Source organism: Rhinoderma darwinii, chromosome 5 (genome assembly GCF_050947455.1).
Source record: "Rhinoderma darwinii isolate aRhiDar2 chromosome 5, aRhiDar2.hap1, whole genome shotgun sequence".
NCBI classification, from domain to species: Eukaryota; Metazoa; Chordata; class Amphibia; order Anura; family Rhinodermatidae; genus Rhinoderma; species Rhinoderma darwinii.
This window is the reverse complement of record NC_134691.1, coordinates 271,462,036-271,476,547: the sequence shown is the minus strand read 5'-3', so window position 1 is coordinate 271,476,547 and position 14,512 is coordinate 271,462,036. Positions and strand designations below refer to the sequence as shown.

The window sequence follows — 14,512 nt, the reverse complement described above, 5'->3', positions numbered from 1 at the left end:
ATGGTCAGACGGGATGGCCGTACCTATACCGTGCGATCCCCGACCGACTTGCCTAGTTTCTTGCGGGACTTGAACCTTCCTCATGTTGCGTTACCAGAGTGGCCCTCATTGTTATCCTCTGCTGGCGGAGGATCGAGAGGGAGACGCCCGCTCCCTGGGCCTCTATCTGTGGCAGAGGGTCGCCCTCCACGAGGACCCCGCAGAAGATCTAGACGCCGACAAGAACGGGACCCTACTCCACCCATGGAGACCGCCCGTTCGGCGTGATGACCCGGATTTCACACCCCGGGAATCCTTCCTTTTACGTATTTACTTGCTGTCGGTTTTCAAGAATGCCTGTGGTTTTGAGTATTACCTTCAGATGCCTTCCAATGTCTTCCTCTTGCTCATTATTTAAAGTGTGCAATGATGTTAAGCTGTCAATATTTATAATATGGTACGCTGGGGAGTGCGGATAACTCTTATGCGTAGTTGTCACCTTCCCCCTGTAGGTTTTGGACCGAATTTTTGGTCTACCGCAATTGTGCGCTTAGCTGGTGCGGCAGTTGTTTTCTTACTGCCTTTTTTGTTTGATTTTATGTCTGTGTTTTTCTCTAATGCTCTGTTCTTTACTCCTAGCTTGTTTCCCTCCTCTTCCTCCCTCCTGGCGATCCTGGACTCCGATCCCTCGTGCGTTAGCCGGCATACTTCAGCGAGCCGCTTAGTCTGCACCCATGGCTGACCTTACTATTGCCTCCTTCAATGTGAAGGGGCTGAATGTTCCTGAAAAGCGGGCGCAAATTCTACACCATCTACACAAGCGTAAGGTACACATTGCATGCTTCCAGGAGACACACTTTAAGGAGGGACATACCCCTACTATCAAGCACAAACATTACACTACGTGGCATTTCAGTAATAATCCCCTCTCCAGATCGTGTGGAGTTGCCATAGCCCTCCACAAGTCCCTCCCCCATCAGGTTGTTAATATGGTTGTCGGTCCCGACGCAAGATACATCATCTTAGTGCTTAATATTGGTGGGAGGGAATTCACGGTGATTAACGCTTATGCTCCCAATCAGGGTCAGGTGCCCTTCGTTCTCCAACTTATAGAAGCCGCCCTTCCGGTGGTCCGGGGGACTGTGGTGCTGTGCGGAGACTTTAACCTTACTCTGGATCCGACGGTGGATAATTCTACTGGTCGCTCTAGTGTTGCATATGGTGCTATTAGACGGGCGAGGCGTGCTCTCCTACAGCTTCAACTTTGTGATGCATGGCGCCTACAACACCCCACTGATAGGGATTATAGTTTCTACTCCCATCCGCATGGCACCTACAGTCGCTTGGATTACATTTTCATCCAGCAGCATGCTCTCCCCTGGGTAGCCTCTACGTCCATTGGCAGTATCCTGTGGTCTGATCATGCCCCGGTATACTGTACCTTACAACTCCCCTTCATCACTAAAGGCTCCTGGACTTGGAGACTGAATGAGTCCCTGCTCCTGGATGGGATGTGCCATGATGATTTACTTCAAACGGTGGAATATTTCACACTTGATCACGCTCAGGATGACACGTCCCCCTTGGTGCGTTGGGAAGCCCTTAAATGTGTTCTCAGGGGGGTCCTCATAAAACACGGAGCGCGCCTTAAAAGAGAAAGGGCCCACTCCCTTAAAATTGCGCTCCAAAAAATTAGCACTCTTGAACTGGCCCACAAGCGTGCGTTGTCTCTTCCGATTTTACGGGAGTTACAGGTTGCCCGACAGGATGCCAGACGGCTGTTGGACTCTGCCCAGCAGCGCGCTCTCCAAGTCTGTCGCAGTAAATTCTACGAGTTTGGCAATAAGAGCGGACGCATGTTGGCCAGAGCTTTAAAAACTAAGATTGCCCAATCACACATCCCAAATACTAAAGCTCCTTCTGGCCAGGTGGTTCACACGACCCCAGAGATAGCGGATTGCTTCCATACCTTTTTCTCTAATCTTTACAACCTTGACCCTCCCACCCCTACCCACTCTCATCTGCCAGACGGGGATTCTTTCTCTTCTCCCTTCACACCGTTGTCTAGGGAGATAGCTGAGGAACTTGATAAGGACTTCACCTCCCCGGAGCTCCTTGCGGTTATAACCGATCTTCCTGGGGGAAAGAGTCCTGGCCCGGATGGCTACACTGCCAAGTTTTACAAGGTGTTGGCTGACCGGTTGTTACCGTTTTTACTGCCAGCTTTTAATTCTATCTCCCCGGAGGTCCGGTTTCCTCCTAGCTCCACCTTGGCTCATGTCACGGTTATCCCTAAGCCGGGTAAGGATCCTCAACTCTGCTCCAGTTATCGTCCCATCTCCTTGCTCAATGTAGACCTGAAAATTTACGCCAAATTGCTCGCCAATAGACTAAATAACTACCTGCCTGATCTAATCCACCCGGATCAGGTGGGCTTTGTGCCTGGTCGGGAGGCCCGGGATAACACCCTTAAAACTCTAGATATTATCCACCACGCCCAGACTAACCACATCCCGCTCATGATCCTGTCCCTAGATGCTGAAAAGGCGTTTGACAGAATATCGTGGCCTGCCCTTTACCAAACCCTTCGGCATGTGGGAATAGGACCCTCTCTCTTGGCAAAAATCATGGCATTGTATCGTACGCCTTCGGCCCAAATAAAAATAAATGGCTCCCTCTCGGCACCTTTCCCTATTTACAATGGCACGAGACAGGGTTGTCCCCTATCCCCCCTGTTATATGTTCTGGTTATGGAACACCTCATGGCCTCCATTCGGAGCAACACGGATATTAAGGGTATTAATATTGGAGGGATGGAATACAAGTGCTCGGCATTTGCTGATGACCTATTGGTCTATCTCACAGATCCTCATGTCTCTCTTCCTTCATTGATGTCCGAGTTGTCCCGTTTTGGAACATGGTCTAATTTCAAAATCAATTTCTCTAAGTCGGAAGCGCTAAATGTTTCTCTCCCGGGCCCGTTAGTGTCGCTTCTCCAAAGTAATTTCCCCTTTTCTTGGCCCTCCAGAGGTATTACATATTTGGGTGCCCGTATAAGTGGTGACCTTACACAACTGTTTACAAATAATTATATCCCCCTACTGGCCAAGTTTCGCACTGATCTTAATTCCTGGCATAAGACTGAATTTTCCTGGTTTGGCCGTATCAATATTATTAAGATGTCGCTCCTCCCCCGCTTGCTTTATCTCCTGCAGACGATCCCCATCTCTATCCCATCCTTCTATTGGTTGCGGCTTCAGCGTTGCTTCGGCTCCTTCATTTGGCCGACTGGTCGCCCACGTCTGAGCCGGGCTCTTCTGACTCGCTCCAGGGGTACGGGTGGGGTTGGTCTGCCGGATTGTAGGCTCTACTATCTAGCATCAACTCACGCACGTGTTTTAGATTTTTTTCATAACCGTGAATCAAAACTATGGGTCCGTTTGGCTCAACAACTATGTCCCAGTACCCTATCATCCCTGCCGTGGACCCTGCCCGGGAACAGACCGACTCAAACCTCCTTTGTGGTCCATCATACCCTTCTGGTATTGAGGTCCTTAGGACCTGAAAGTACGCTTATAGACCCCCTGGGTCCTTTAACTCCAATCACAGACAATCCAGCCTTTCCTGCTGGTAAGGCTGGTCGCTCCTTCCTAGGCAGGCCGTCCACCAATCCCATGTATTTTGCCCAGGTTCTCTCCGCTTCCTCTCTTCTCCCTCTAACATCCATCTGCCCCGATGCTGTGCCCTCCACTCGCCGTATATATGAATATGCCCAGTTAAAGCACTTTTATGGAGCGGTTAAGCGACGCGCACATCTTCACCGGTTGTTGACGGACTTTGAGCGCCTATGTGTCTCCACCCAGCCCCCTACCCATATCATATCCACGATATATAAGTTACTCCTTTCACAGCGTTCCCAACAACTCCCCTCCTTCTGCGGGGCCTGGGAGAGAGAATTGCATACTACATTTACTGACGCACAATGGAAGCGATGTTTCTCCCTCTCACAAAAAGCATCTATAGCCACTAGGGCCCAAGAAACTAGCTACAAAATAGTATCTAGATGGTACCGGGTCCCGGCTGCGCTTCATAAATGGTATCCATCTATGCCTGACAATTGTTGGCGTTGTGGTGATGTAGGAGGTTGTATGTCTCATGTTTGGTGGAGTTGCCCCTTGTTGAGGAGTTTTTGGGATGCGGTACTTAAATTGATATTGGAGGTTACTGGAGTCTCTGTCCCCAACTCTCCGGAAGCAGCTCTTTTATTCATGTTCCCGATGCCAATACAAGTTTATAAAAGCTCACTAGTTAGACACCTCCTTCAGGCAGCAAAGTCAGTGATCCCGCGCAGGTGGAAAACGGCAATACCTCCAACATTAGATGAGTGGTTTCAGGAAGTTGCCGCGATACAGCGAATGGAACACCTGGTGGCTCACTCTCCGGCAGCTGTGGTAAAATACACATCTACGTGGTATCCTTGGATAGTGTTTCTTTCTTCTCCTTCCTACCTCACGGCTGTAACCTGAGTTGGCCTATGCTCTTGTGAAATGTACTGTGACGCTTGCTGGCTGATGTTTTTTCACCCAGAATACCCCAGAATCGGAGTCCAGGATCCCCTTGTCCTCTCCCCTCCCTCCTACTCCTCCCCCTCTGGGGACCTTTTTCTATACTTTCTCTTCCCCTGTCTAGGGTAATGTGCCGCTCCCTCTCTGTTTGAATTAAGTGGCCTCACTGTGCCTCCTGATGTGTTGCTGTAAGAATTCTCCATGCTACTGTTGTATACTGCGCAGTGTCCTTCCTATTGAGATGTGATGCACATTATTGATTGATTTCTCTTCTTTGTTGTTGTTCTGATTTGTTTTTGATTTGGTCCACTGACCTTGTTTGTCGGTTCCATTTATGGTGTGGAGGCCTTCCCTCCACTATGTTGTGTAATTTTGTGTTTTGAAACTCAATAAAAATTTTTGAATAAGAAAAAGATATGAATTAATAAATGATTTATATTGTCGGTGTAATCGGATAAATCTTTTTTTTCTAAATATTCATAACTAATAAACTGGGGATGGAGAGGAGCAAAGTAGGGAACGTAAGGGGGCAAGGACTTGAGGGTCATGTACATGTCCCCTTACGTTCGCTACTTTGCTCCTCTCCATCCCCAGTTTATTAGTTATGAATATTTAGAAAAAAATAGGTAATCTGCAGCAAATAGCTAATGTAGGGCTCTGTGGTCCAAGAAGATCCAAATGACCTTAGGATGCACAATAGGAAAAAGTCTTTCATGTAGACTCCCAAAGGTCAGAAGGTGCTCCAGATGAGGTGTCCAAAGGATATAAAGCTAACATTGGGATATCCATGGAGTATAAAGGGGTTAATAAACTGTTGTGTATAGATGATGTAGGAGGTGAAAACGTTATACAAGTTTAAAGCAAGAGAGAATGTGGTAATAGAAAGGGTGGATGTTTATGGGTTGACCAGGGAGACCAACGGTTTATCCAAAGTTGACAAAGTTTGGACCTGCCTATAGTAGACACAGATAAATATATTCTAGGTGCATGGTTGGGGATTTAGCCTCAGAATTGTACACCTATGGTGTCTATTTCTAACTGGTACTATTTTTGTCTTCCAGCAAATGAAACTGTCTTTCGATTCCCTCTCTGAAGATGCAATAGACTCATAAAGAATCAACGTGAGAAAAGAATACAAAAGTATTTGCACTTGCGAGAACCGTTTGTTTACCAAAGCACTGCTTGGCTTCTCAGGTTGAAATGTATTAAATTTGACTTTATTTACTGTATTGTCTCCCGGTTATAGGTCTGGTGATTGCATGTTTTGTTAGGATTATAATGTGTACATTTTGCTTCAGGCCCTGGTTGCTGCATTTCTCACTTGGTGGAGGATCCTCGAAGGCACAGTGTAGTTTAGTAAAAGCTGATGTGACCATACTTCTATATGGACTGAGACTATTTACCTACAATATGGTCATGTTCTGTATTATTAATTAGATGTCATAAAGATCTCTGTTTAGAAATAGACGTAACTATACACATACCGTATTTTTCGGACTATAAGACGCACTTTTTGTTCTAAAAACTATGCTGTAATATTGCGCTGAGTCTTATAGTCCGAATGAAGGCAGCTGCCAGTGTATGAAGAGGCAGGACACTGAGCTCTGTGATTCAAAGGTCCTTGTAGTGCAGTGATATGGAAGCAGCATGTCCTGTGCTGTGTGTAAAAAAATCTCTTATTTGTACACTAAACATCCACATCTTACACACACAATTGTGTAAAATCTGACTGTTCAGTGAGCAAATAACACAGACATTTGTACACACAGCACAGTAAATCTATGCAGGTACTGATCTGCAAGTACCTTCTAGTCTCCTATGAGTGATCAGTATCAACTCTAAAGCAGTGACCTGAGCAGATTCATCCCCATTAACCCCTGCCTCTCCACTCCTCTGAGGTCTGGTGAGTTCAGGAGAGGCTGAGGGCACAATAGCTGCAAATACATTGTATCACTGTGGCTGGCATCGTATTGGGGCACTGTGGCTGGCATTGTGGTGGGATACTACTGGACCTGTACCATATCACCTGAATATTATCCATAGGAAATGTACAGTAAACAAAAAAACGTTCTCCTTTTTTAAGCTTCAAATTATGTGTGCGTCTTATGGTCCAGTGCGTCCTATAGTCCGAAAAATATGGTATATTACACTACTAGTCATTTATATATTGAACATTCTGTATAATCTGCATCTGCTGTATTTAATGCTAATTCTTTGTACAATTTTTGCATTAGGAAATTACATAGTTATGTTATTTCTTTTGTCAATTACAGTAAAAATTAAAGTCTATTGCAAAAATCTGGATAGAACAACATCCCTATAGACTTTGTTTAGTACTGGTACCGATTTACCAGGTAACATACCTTTCCAAGGGACACCTCACATCAGAACTGCATTCTCATTATTAAATATTCAGATATTCTCCATTTCTAATTAGGAGCACAGCAAATGAATGCTTATATTTTATTATTACACTACATATCAGCAAGTTTTGTCAAATGTCCACAACCTTAAATAGGAAATCCATAAATCCATGCAAAATGTATCTGCTAAGATGTCCTAGATACGTATCAGAAGATTGTATTGGTGGAATTTGTAAGTTCAGTACAGTATGTTGTGTCTGAGATTTCCAGTGATGATTGAGTTTGGTGCTCAGTGGAGGTCTCTTCTGACATGGTTGAAGATCACGTTTGGGTGGATTTCCCCTTTAAACACTTTTTTTGCTTTTGTAAATGTTACCTGTGCTCTGAAAACTAATTAAATTTTAGCTGAGAACAAGATTATGGTTTTATTGCCTCCATTGCTAGTTCTATATAGTTGCAAATATGTGTTTTCTCTACCACCATCAACTTTTCCCACTAAGGAGGAGTGAATAGTGTATAACCCAACCACTTTTCCCTAATATAATGTTAATTGATCAATCACCTCCTGGTGCCTCCCATTAGTGTCTGGGAACTGTAGATGAGTATGTTTGGGAAGGCATTTCTACCACCGTCCTGGTTCTCACTCACTAATGTGAGGTATGAATGACATTTATAACTTGTACATATTACAGAAGGTACCAGGTAGATATTCTCCTCAGTATATGTAAATAGAATAATGTTTTAGTAAGAACTAATAATTCTGGGAAAAAATGCAATTTACATGAACTACTTGTCTGTTAGATAGAAAAAAATATATTATACACAATGTACTTTAAATCAAGAACACAGTCATAAGCATTTTCTAGCAAGTTAAAGAAGTTGTCCAGGGTCTAAAAAATAAATAAAAAAGTGTCTGCTTTTTTCCAGAAACAGGTCTGTCCCTGGGCTCTGTCATATAAGTGAATGGGGCTAAGCTGCAATACCAGATGCAGCCAATGGACAAGAGTAGCGCTGTTTCTGGTGAAAAAATAAAACAGACCCTTTTTTTTACTAATCCTGTATAATCACTTTAAATTTCTCAGTGACACAGGGATCTGATTTTCTCCATTGTTTCCCATTGCAATAATTATGGCCGTATTTAGGCTGCTCAGATCTTGGTTTACATTCTGATACTAGGCTGTATGCGCTTAGAGAAACTCCTTTCTCTTTTATGGTTATGTACACTTTGTATTAAAGAGTTCTTGTAACTCGCGACTTGCCTCAAATGTTATCGTGCGATGAGCAGTAACATGTGAAACAAAAACTGCCTTATTGTCTGTCAGCATTAATATTTCTGTGTGACTGTCCTTTATTAATGCATGCAAATTAAATATAATAAACCACAAACATTTGTGTTATTTTTATATGTAATATAAACTATGGAAAGAGTTCTGCATGTTGCCATGACTGGAACCTTGACATCACATATGCTGGAGTACTGCATAAAATATGGTGATGTAGAAACCAATCCAGCGGCTCTGTCCTTATTAGAACATTTTTTGTGTGCACAATGTTAGATTCACTGTACAAGACACCTGTGGAAACCCAAAACTAAGTAGATCAGTATATGCCTGCAGCTGTTGTCCAATTTTCTTCTGGAAGTTTGTTGCAGAATAAATAACACAAGTGTACAGCTCCTTTGGTCATGGGCATTGCTAGGGTCTTAAAAAAATCAGGGGCTGAAGCCCTAAGGCATGTCTCTTCCCCCCCAAAAAATGTTTTTTAAAAATCTATCAAAGACAGCATAGCTAGAAGACAAATCTTTTAACACAAAATTGGTTTAGATAGACCACTTCAGCAGTACACTTTCCCTTGATATTACTTTATAATTAAATTCAGCGCTGTGAGACCTCAAACCTGTATGCATAAACATTTGTCATATGTCAGCCCTGCCCCTAAACAATTTGCTCCTACCATAAACACATAAATACAATCATACAGTTACTAAATAATACTGGGTATTATGCAGGGACAATCACAAGTATTAGAAGATACTGATCACATGCAGTCAGAGGATCAATAAATATTTATGTTCAGTGACTCACAGCTGACATCTTCTCTGCCTTTAGTCATTCTCTTACCAGTTTCTTCTCTATCCGTCCCAGAATGTCATGATGATTTCTCCTGGTCATGACTCTTCCAATACATCCCACTTCCTCTAGACAAACTACCAATCCTACTGCCCCTTTTATAATGCCATCCTGCTACTACTTCCAATACTGTGCCTGATGTGCTGTCCAATGTCCCGAATATTGCACTGCAGAAATATTAGTTCCATACAGATAGTACCCCTTGAAAATACCTGACACCGATAGTGTCCCCTACAGTAATTAGTGTCACATATAGTACCCATAAAAAGAATTGTGCCATGCAAATAGTGCCCCTGACTGTAAGAGAGCCAAAAATAATTGTGCTATGCTGACAGCATTAATACCCACTAAGTGACCAGAAAAATATGTTGTACCAAGCAGTGCTTCCAACAGCAATAGTGCTCCCCTACTGTGCCCCAAAAGTAACTGTGCCAGAGTTCCTCCATTAAGAATTGTGTTTCCCCAGAGAGCCCCCATTAGTAATAGTGCCCCCATAAGTAATAGCGCTCCCGCAGAGTGTCCCTATTAGTAAAAGTGTTCCCCCAGAGTGCCTCTATATTTCCCAATTAGTAATGGTGCTCCCCCAGTCTGCCCACATTAAACTTCTCTAGGGTTCCCCATTGTAATCGTGCCTCAGACAAAAAAAACTAATACAATACTCGTCTAACTCCTGTTCCATGTTGCGTCCAGCATTGAAGGTGTAGGACACAGGCCTCTTCCAGCTTGTGCCCTGAGCTGTAGCACTGCAATCCATATGCTACATGCCAAAGTGGCCGGTGTCCTTTGATGGTAAATGGCGGGGCAGGGAGCTAAAAGGTTCCCATGCTCCGTTGTACTATTCAACTGCATCCAAGAAGGCAAGCCGGCGGAGACGGTGTAAGTAAAGTTGCACATGACTGAGTTCGGGCGGTGAAAAACGGTCTGAGTGTCGGCCAAATTTCCCGGCCCGACCGCGGTACAGGTGAACGGGACTCCTGGCATCATAGACCTTTTATGATGCTAGGAATCTCTGGTTCCCCGTGGATCTGTTGTTCCGTACTGTATCATTTTGTAACAGCAGCTACGTGGGGAGGCAGGGACTCCTAGCATCATAAAATGTCTATGATGCCAGGAGTCCCGTTCACCTGTACCGCGGTCAGGCCTGGAAATGCGGCCGACACACGGACTGTTTTTCAGGGCCCGAACTCGGTCGTGTACATGAGGCTTAATGCTTTGGGCAATGTTCTGTTGATAAACTATGGCTCCTGCCATTCCATATGAATGTTATTTTGACCTCCTAAACATTGTTGCAGACCAAGTACAACCATTCATGACAATGGTATTCCCTAATGGCAGTGACCTTTTTCAGCAGGATAAAGCACACTGCAAAAAATTATGAGGAACGGTTTGAGGAACATGAAAAAAAGTTCAAGGTGTTAACTTGGCCTCTAAATTCCCCAGATCTCAATCCAATCTAGCATCTGTGGTAGGAGCTGGAAAAAACAAGTCTTACCCCTAGAGACCCTGCCTGGCAACCTACAGGATTTAAAGGCTGTGCTGCTAATGTCTTTTTGCCAGATACCACAGGACACCTTTAGAGGATCTACACAGTATTAGGCAGGTGGCTTTAATGTTATGGCTGATTGGTGTGCATTTCTTTTAAAGAGTAACTCCAGTGAAAAATAATTTTACAGTGCTCTTAGATCCTCGTGAACATTATCTTGGTGAGGCCTTTTCCTTCAAAGCTGTTTTTACCTCACTCATGAACACAAAGTTGTCGTTGTCCGCCACGTTACAAATACAATGGAGCTGCAATCCGGTCACCGGTCACCGTTTCTACAAGCCTGCTAGCTCATATTACACCCTTCTCAGTGCAGAGGGTGATAGACTGACTGCTTGAATTAGTGTTGATGCTGCTGTAACTACAGGAATTTATTAACCAGTATGTTCCCTTTACAGACACGCTTTTAGCTACAGTAATCAAATTCTCCTCTTACATCTTACAAATGCTGTTTATGGCAGCCTGTATTCTCTCAGTGGGCTGCTTACAGCGGATATTATGGTGCATTGGAAGAGTATCATGACTGTGCCTTTCCTTCCCATCAATTAACCACTATACATAGTCTTGCTGTAGTTGTTCCATGTTGCTGCCATACGATGCTGTATTACAGAGCTATTCCTCCTTAATATGGCGTCCAATAAAGAATGTAATGATTATTTTTGTCTGAATCATACGGAATAAGACATAAAAAATCTCTGTATGAAATCGGAGGTGTATAGTAGGGCTTCATTGACTATGGGTGCTGTATTATAGCTTTGTAGATTACTCGGATGTTGTAAGGAGGTGTAATACAGTAGCGTGTGTGAGACTTAATAACAGAATTTTACATTTTGAGTGGGATATCTCATTTTTATGACAGTGATTTTCATTTCTTTCTTGGGTGTATTGAGTAGAATTATCTACTAGTTCAGGCCAGAGTGAAGTAGTATTTTTTTTCTTCTTATGATAAAAGTTATGTAGGCAGTTCACATAAAATATTGAATACGTTAATTATTACGAGGCTGCGTAGATTTACTAATTCCCAGTGTGCATTGCTAGAGAAAGGAATGATTGCTTCTGGCCAGTTGTCATTTCCTGGGGAGTAAATCTGCTGAGCTGGACATCTGCTTTCTTCCTAGCCGTACAATACAAGACAAAACCTACATCTGCTGCTCGAGGAAGGGGGGGACGCTCCAAGCAGGATTTCTCTATTCTCTCTGATCTCAATGCTGTTGAAGGAAGGAGACAAACAAAAACCTTTTCATCTTGTTCTCAGGCAGGCAACCCAACAACAAGCAAAGTAAAAACACCACAATGACACTGCACAGCCCTGACCTGTTGTGTGCTCAGGCTATTAGTAGATGTCAATTGCTGTAACTTCATTCAATTAGGTCTCCCTACAGATGGCGTGTATACGATCATGGCGCTGTTTTACATGACACGTTCAGTATCTTGTGAATGCACTGTTTTCCTTTTAACAACCCAATTTGTGAATGTTTATAGCATTGTAGGCTCACTTACATCTCATACAAATTCATCAAAATGTAATTGAAGGCCCATTAGAAGATTGGTAAACAAATGAACTTAAAGTGGCCCCGAGCTGCTGCACTATATCACTAGCACATATGTAGGACAGCGGGACATGTACATTGGCCCAGTAACAGGGTGCCTCCTCGCTATACAAGCTGTTGATCTACAGTGGTGATTGAAAGTTTGTGAACCCTTCAGAATTTTCTATATTTCTGCATAAATTTGACCTAAAACGACATCGGATTTTCACACAAGTCCTGAAAGTTGATAAAGATAGCCAAATCAAACAAATGAGTCAAAATTTTTAGACTTGGTCATTTATTTATTGAGCAAAATTGTCCAATATAACATATCTGTGAGTCGCAAAAGTATGTGAACCTCAAAAACACCATCTCTATGTTTCCAGCCTTTGGTACCTTTTCATTTATAACATCGCATCTTATTATGTTTATTGTCAACCGTTATGGAGAACGCTGCACTTTGAAGTATTGGCAGCCATCTGGATGATATGTGTGTTATACATTCTCTGTATTCAGATTTGGCAACTCTCATGATTGCATATCTTAAGAAAAACGTTTGTGACAGGAATTTCTTGTTTACCTATTACATGGGCTGATAGGGGCCGATCAACGAGCGCCGATCAACGATACAGCTCGTTGATCGGCGCTCGTTTGGATACATATCGGGACGAGTGCACGTTACTCCGAGTGTTTGTCCCCATACATTTTTATAATGTCGGCAGCACATCTTTCTGCTTACACACAGAATTTAGGACCCGAGGTCGTGGCCATGACGCTTGCACACACAAACCTTCAAAAAAGGAATTAATCTCTGTTTGGTGCCGCTCTTCTTTGTATTTTTTCTGCTTACACACTGAGATATGCTGCCGACAACGATGATTTTTAATACAGCATAAAACAGCAGATCAGCCGCTGAATGAGCGTTTGCTTGTTTATTGGCTGATGGATGCCCTGTTTACATAGGCCAATGATCGGGATCGAGCGTTCATATGAACACTCGTTTTCCCGATCATTGGCCCGAGTAATAGAGCCTAAGGAAATGCTAATAACACTTTAGTAGTAATGCTCAAATCTTTGCTCAGCTTGGAACTAGTGTCTTCACCATACCATTGATGTAGGCGATCAATACCTAAGAAGAGGTGGCCCTGACCATAAGGGGTCTACCAAAACCAGATCTCAAATAATTGCAGCTGCTCCGAAATGCTTGATGCTCCGTATCTGTTATTTTTTATACTTTTTGCATTATCATTAATAAATGTCATAAGGCATTCATGAAAATAAATGTTCTCCTATGATATCATTACATTGTAAAGTGCAAATTGTGAAAATAATTCTTGGTCCATGAGGCAGAATGGAATTTATTTAGTGAAATCACAAATCCCATGTAGCTTCTACTATTTCCTAAGTTCTGGATAATTATTCCTATGGTTACGGATTCTCAAGAAGGTCAAAATTAATGTAGTTCACTTTGTTTCCATAGTAACCTGTAATGTTTAAACCCTTCTCATCGTAAACAACTTTCAGATTTTCATTTTCGTTTTTTTCCTCCCCACCTTCCAAAAGTCATAACTTCTTCAGTTTTCCATCTATATAGTCCTACGAGGGCTTGATTTTTGTGGGACGAGTTGTAGTTTTTCGTAGTGCAATTTATTGTGCCATATAATGTACTAGGAAACAGAAAAAAAATTATTTGTGGGGTAGAAAATGAAAAAAACAGCGATTCCTCCATTGTTTTTTAAGCTTCGTTTTTACAGAATTCACTGTGCAATTAAAACATGTTAACTCATTCTGTGGGTCAATAAGATTACGGCGATACCAAATATATATAATTTTTTCTATATTTTACTACTTTTACAAGGAAAAACTCTAAGTGTAAAAAATTAAATTTATTTTGTCGCCAAATTCTGAGAGCCAATCTTTTATTTTTCCGTCGATTAAGTGGTATGAGGGCTTATATTTTGCCGGATAGGTTGTAGTATTTAATGATACCATTTTGGTGTACATGCGAGATTATGATCACTTTTTATTCCATTTTTTGTGTGAGATGAGGCGAACAAAAAAGAGCGATTCTGGCGTTTTACTTTTTTTTTTTACGGCGTTCACCGTGCGAGTTAAATAATTATATATTGTAATAGTTCACACTTTTATGGATACGGCGATACCAATTATGTTTATTTATTTTTTTACAATGCTCTAGGGGGGAAATGGGAGTTTTTTCAACTTTTAATCTTTTATTTTTTTTTTACATAAGAAAACCCCCTTTATTTTACAATTTTTTTTAATTAGTCCCGCTAGGGGACTTCAACCAGCGATCGTTAGATCGCTTGCACGATATACTGCAATACTAATGTATTGCAGTATATTGTCTTTCTGACAGGCTTCTATTAAGGGCTTAATAGGAGCACAA

The 14,512-nt window shown here is 42.5% G+C and overlaps 1 protein-coding gene and 1 long non-coding RNA gene across 3 annotated transcripts in view; one reads left to right on the top strand and one right to left on the bottom strand.

Annotated features, from left to right (window-relative positions):
• The window catches only part of ANO10 (anoctamin 10), a 298,943-nt gene extending 290,650 nt beyond the window's left edge, over positions 1-8,293 (top strand). For both annotated transcript variants that reach the window (XM_075827148.1, XM_075827147.1), the window contains exon 13: positions 5,606-8,293. In XM_075827148.1, coding sequence (XP_075683263.1) covers positions 5,606-5,656 — 51 coding nt within the window. In that variant the 3' untranslated portion in view covers positions 5,657-8,293. The remainder of the gene's footprint in view (positions 1-5,605) is intronic.
• The window catches only part of LOC142652910 (uncharacterized), an 854,242-nt gene that overhangs the window by 634,310 nt on the left and 205,420 nt on the right, over positions 1-14,512 (bottom strand). The gene's annotated exons all lie outside the window — the stretch shown is intronic.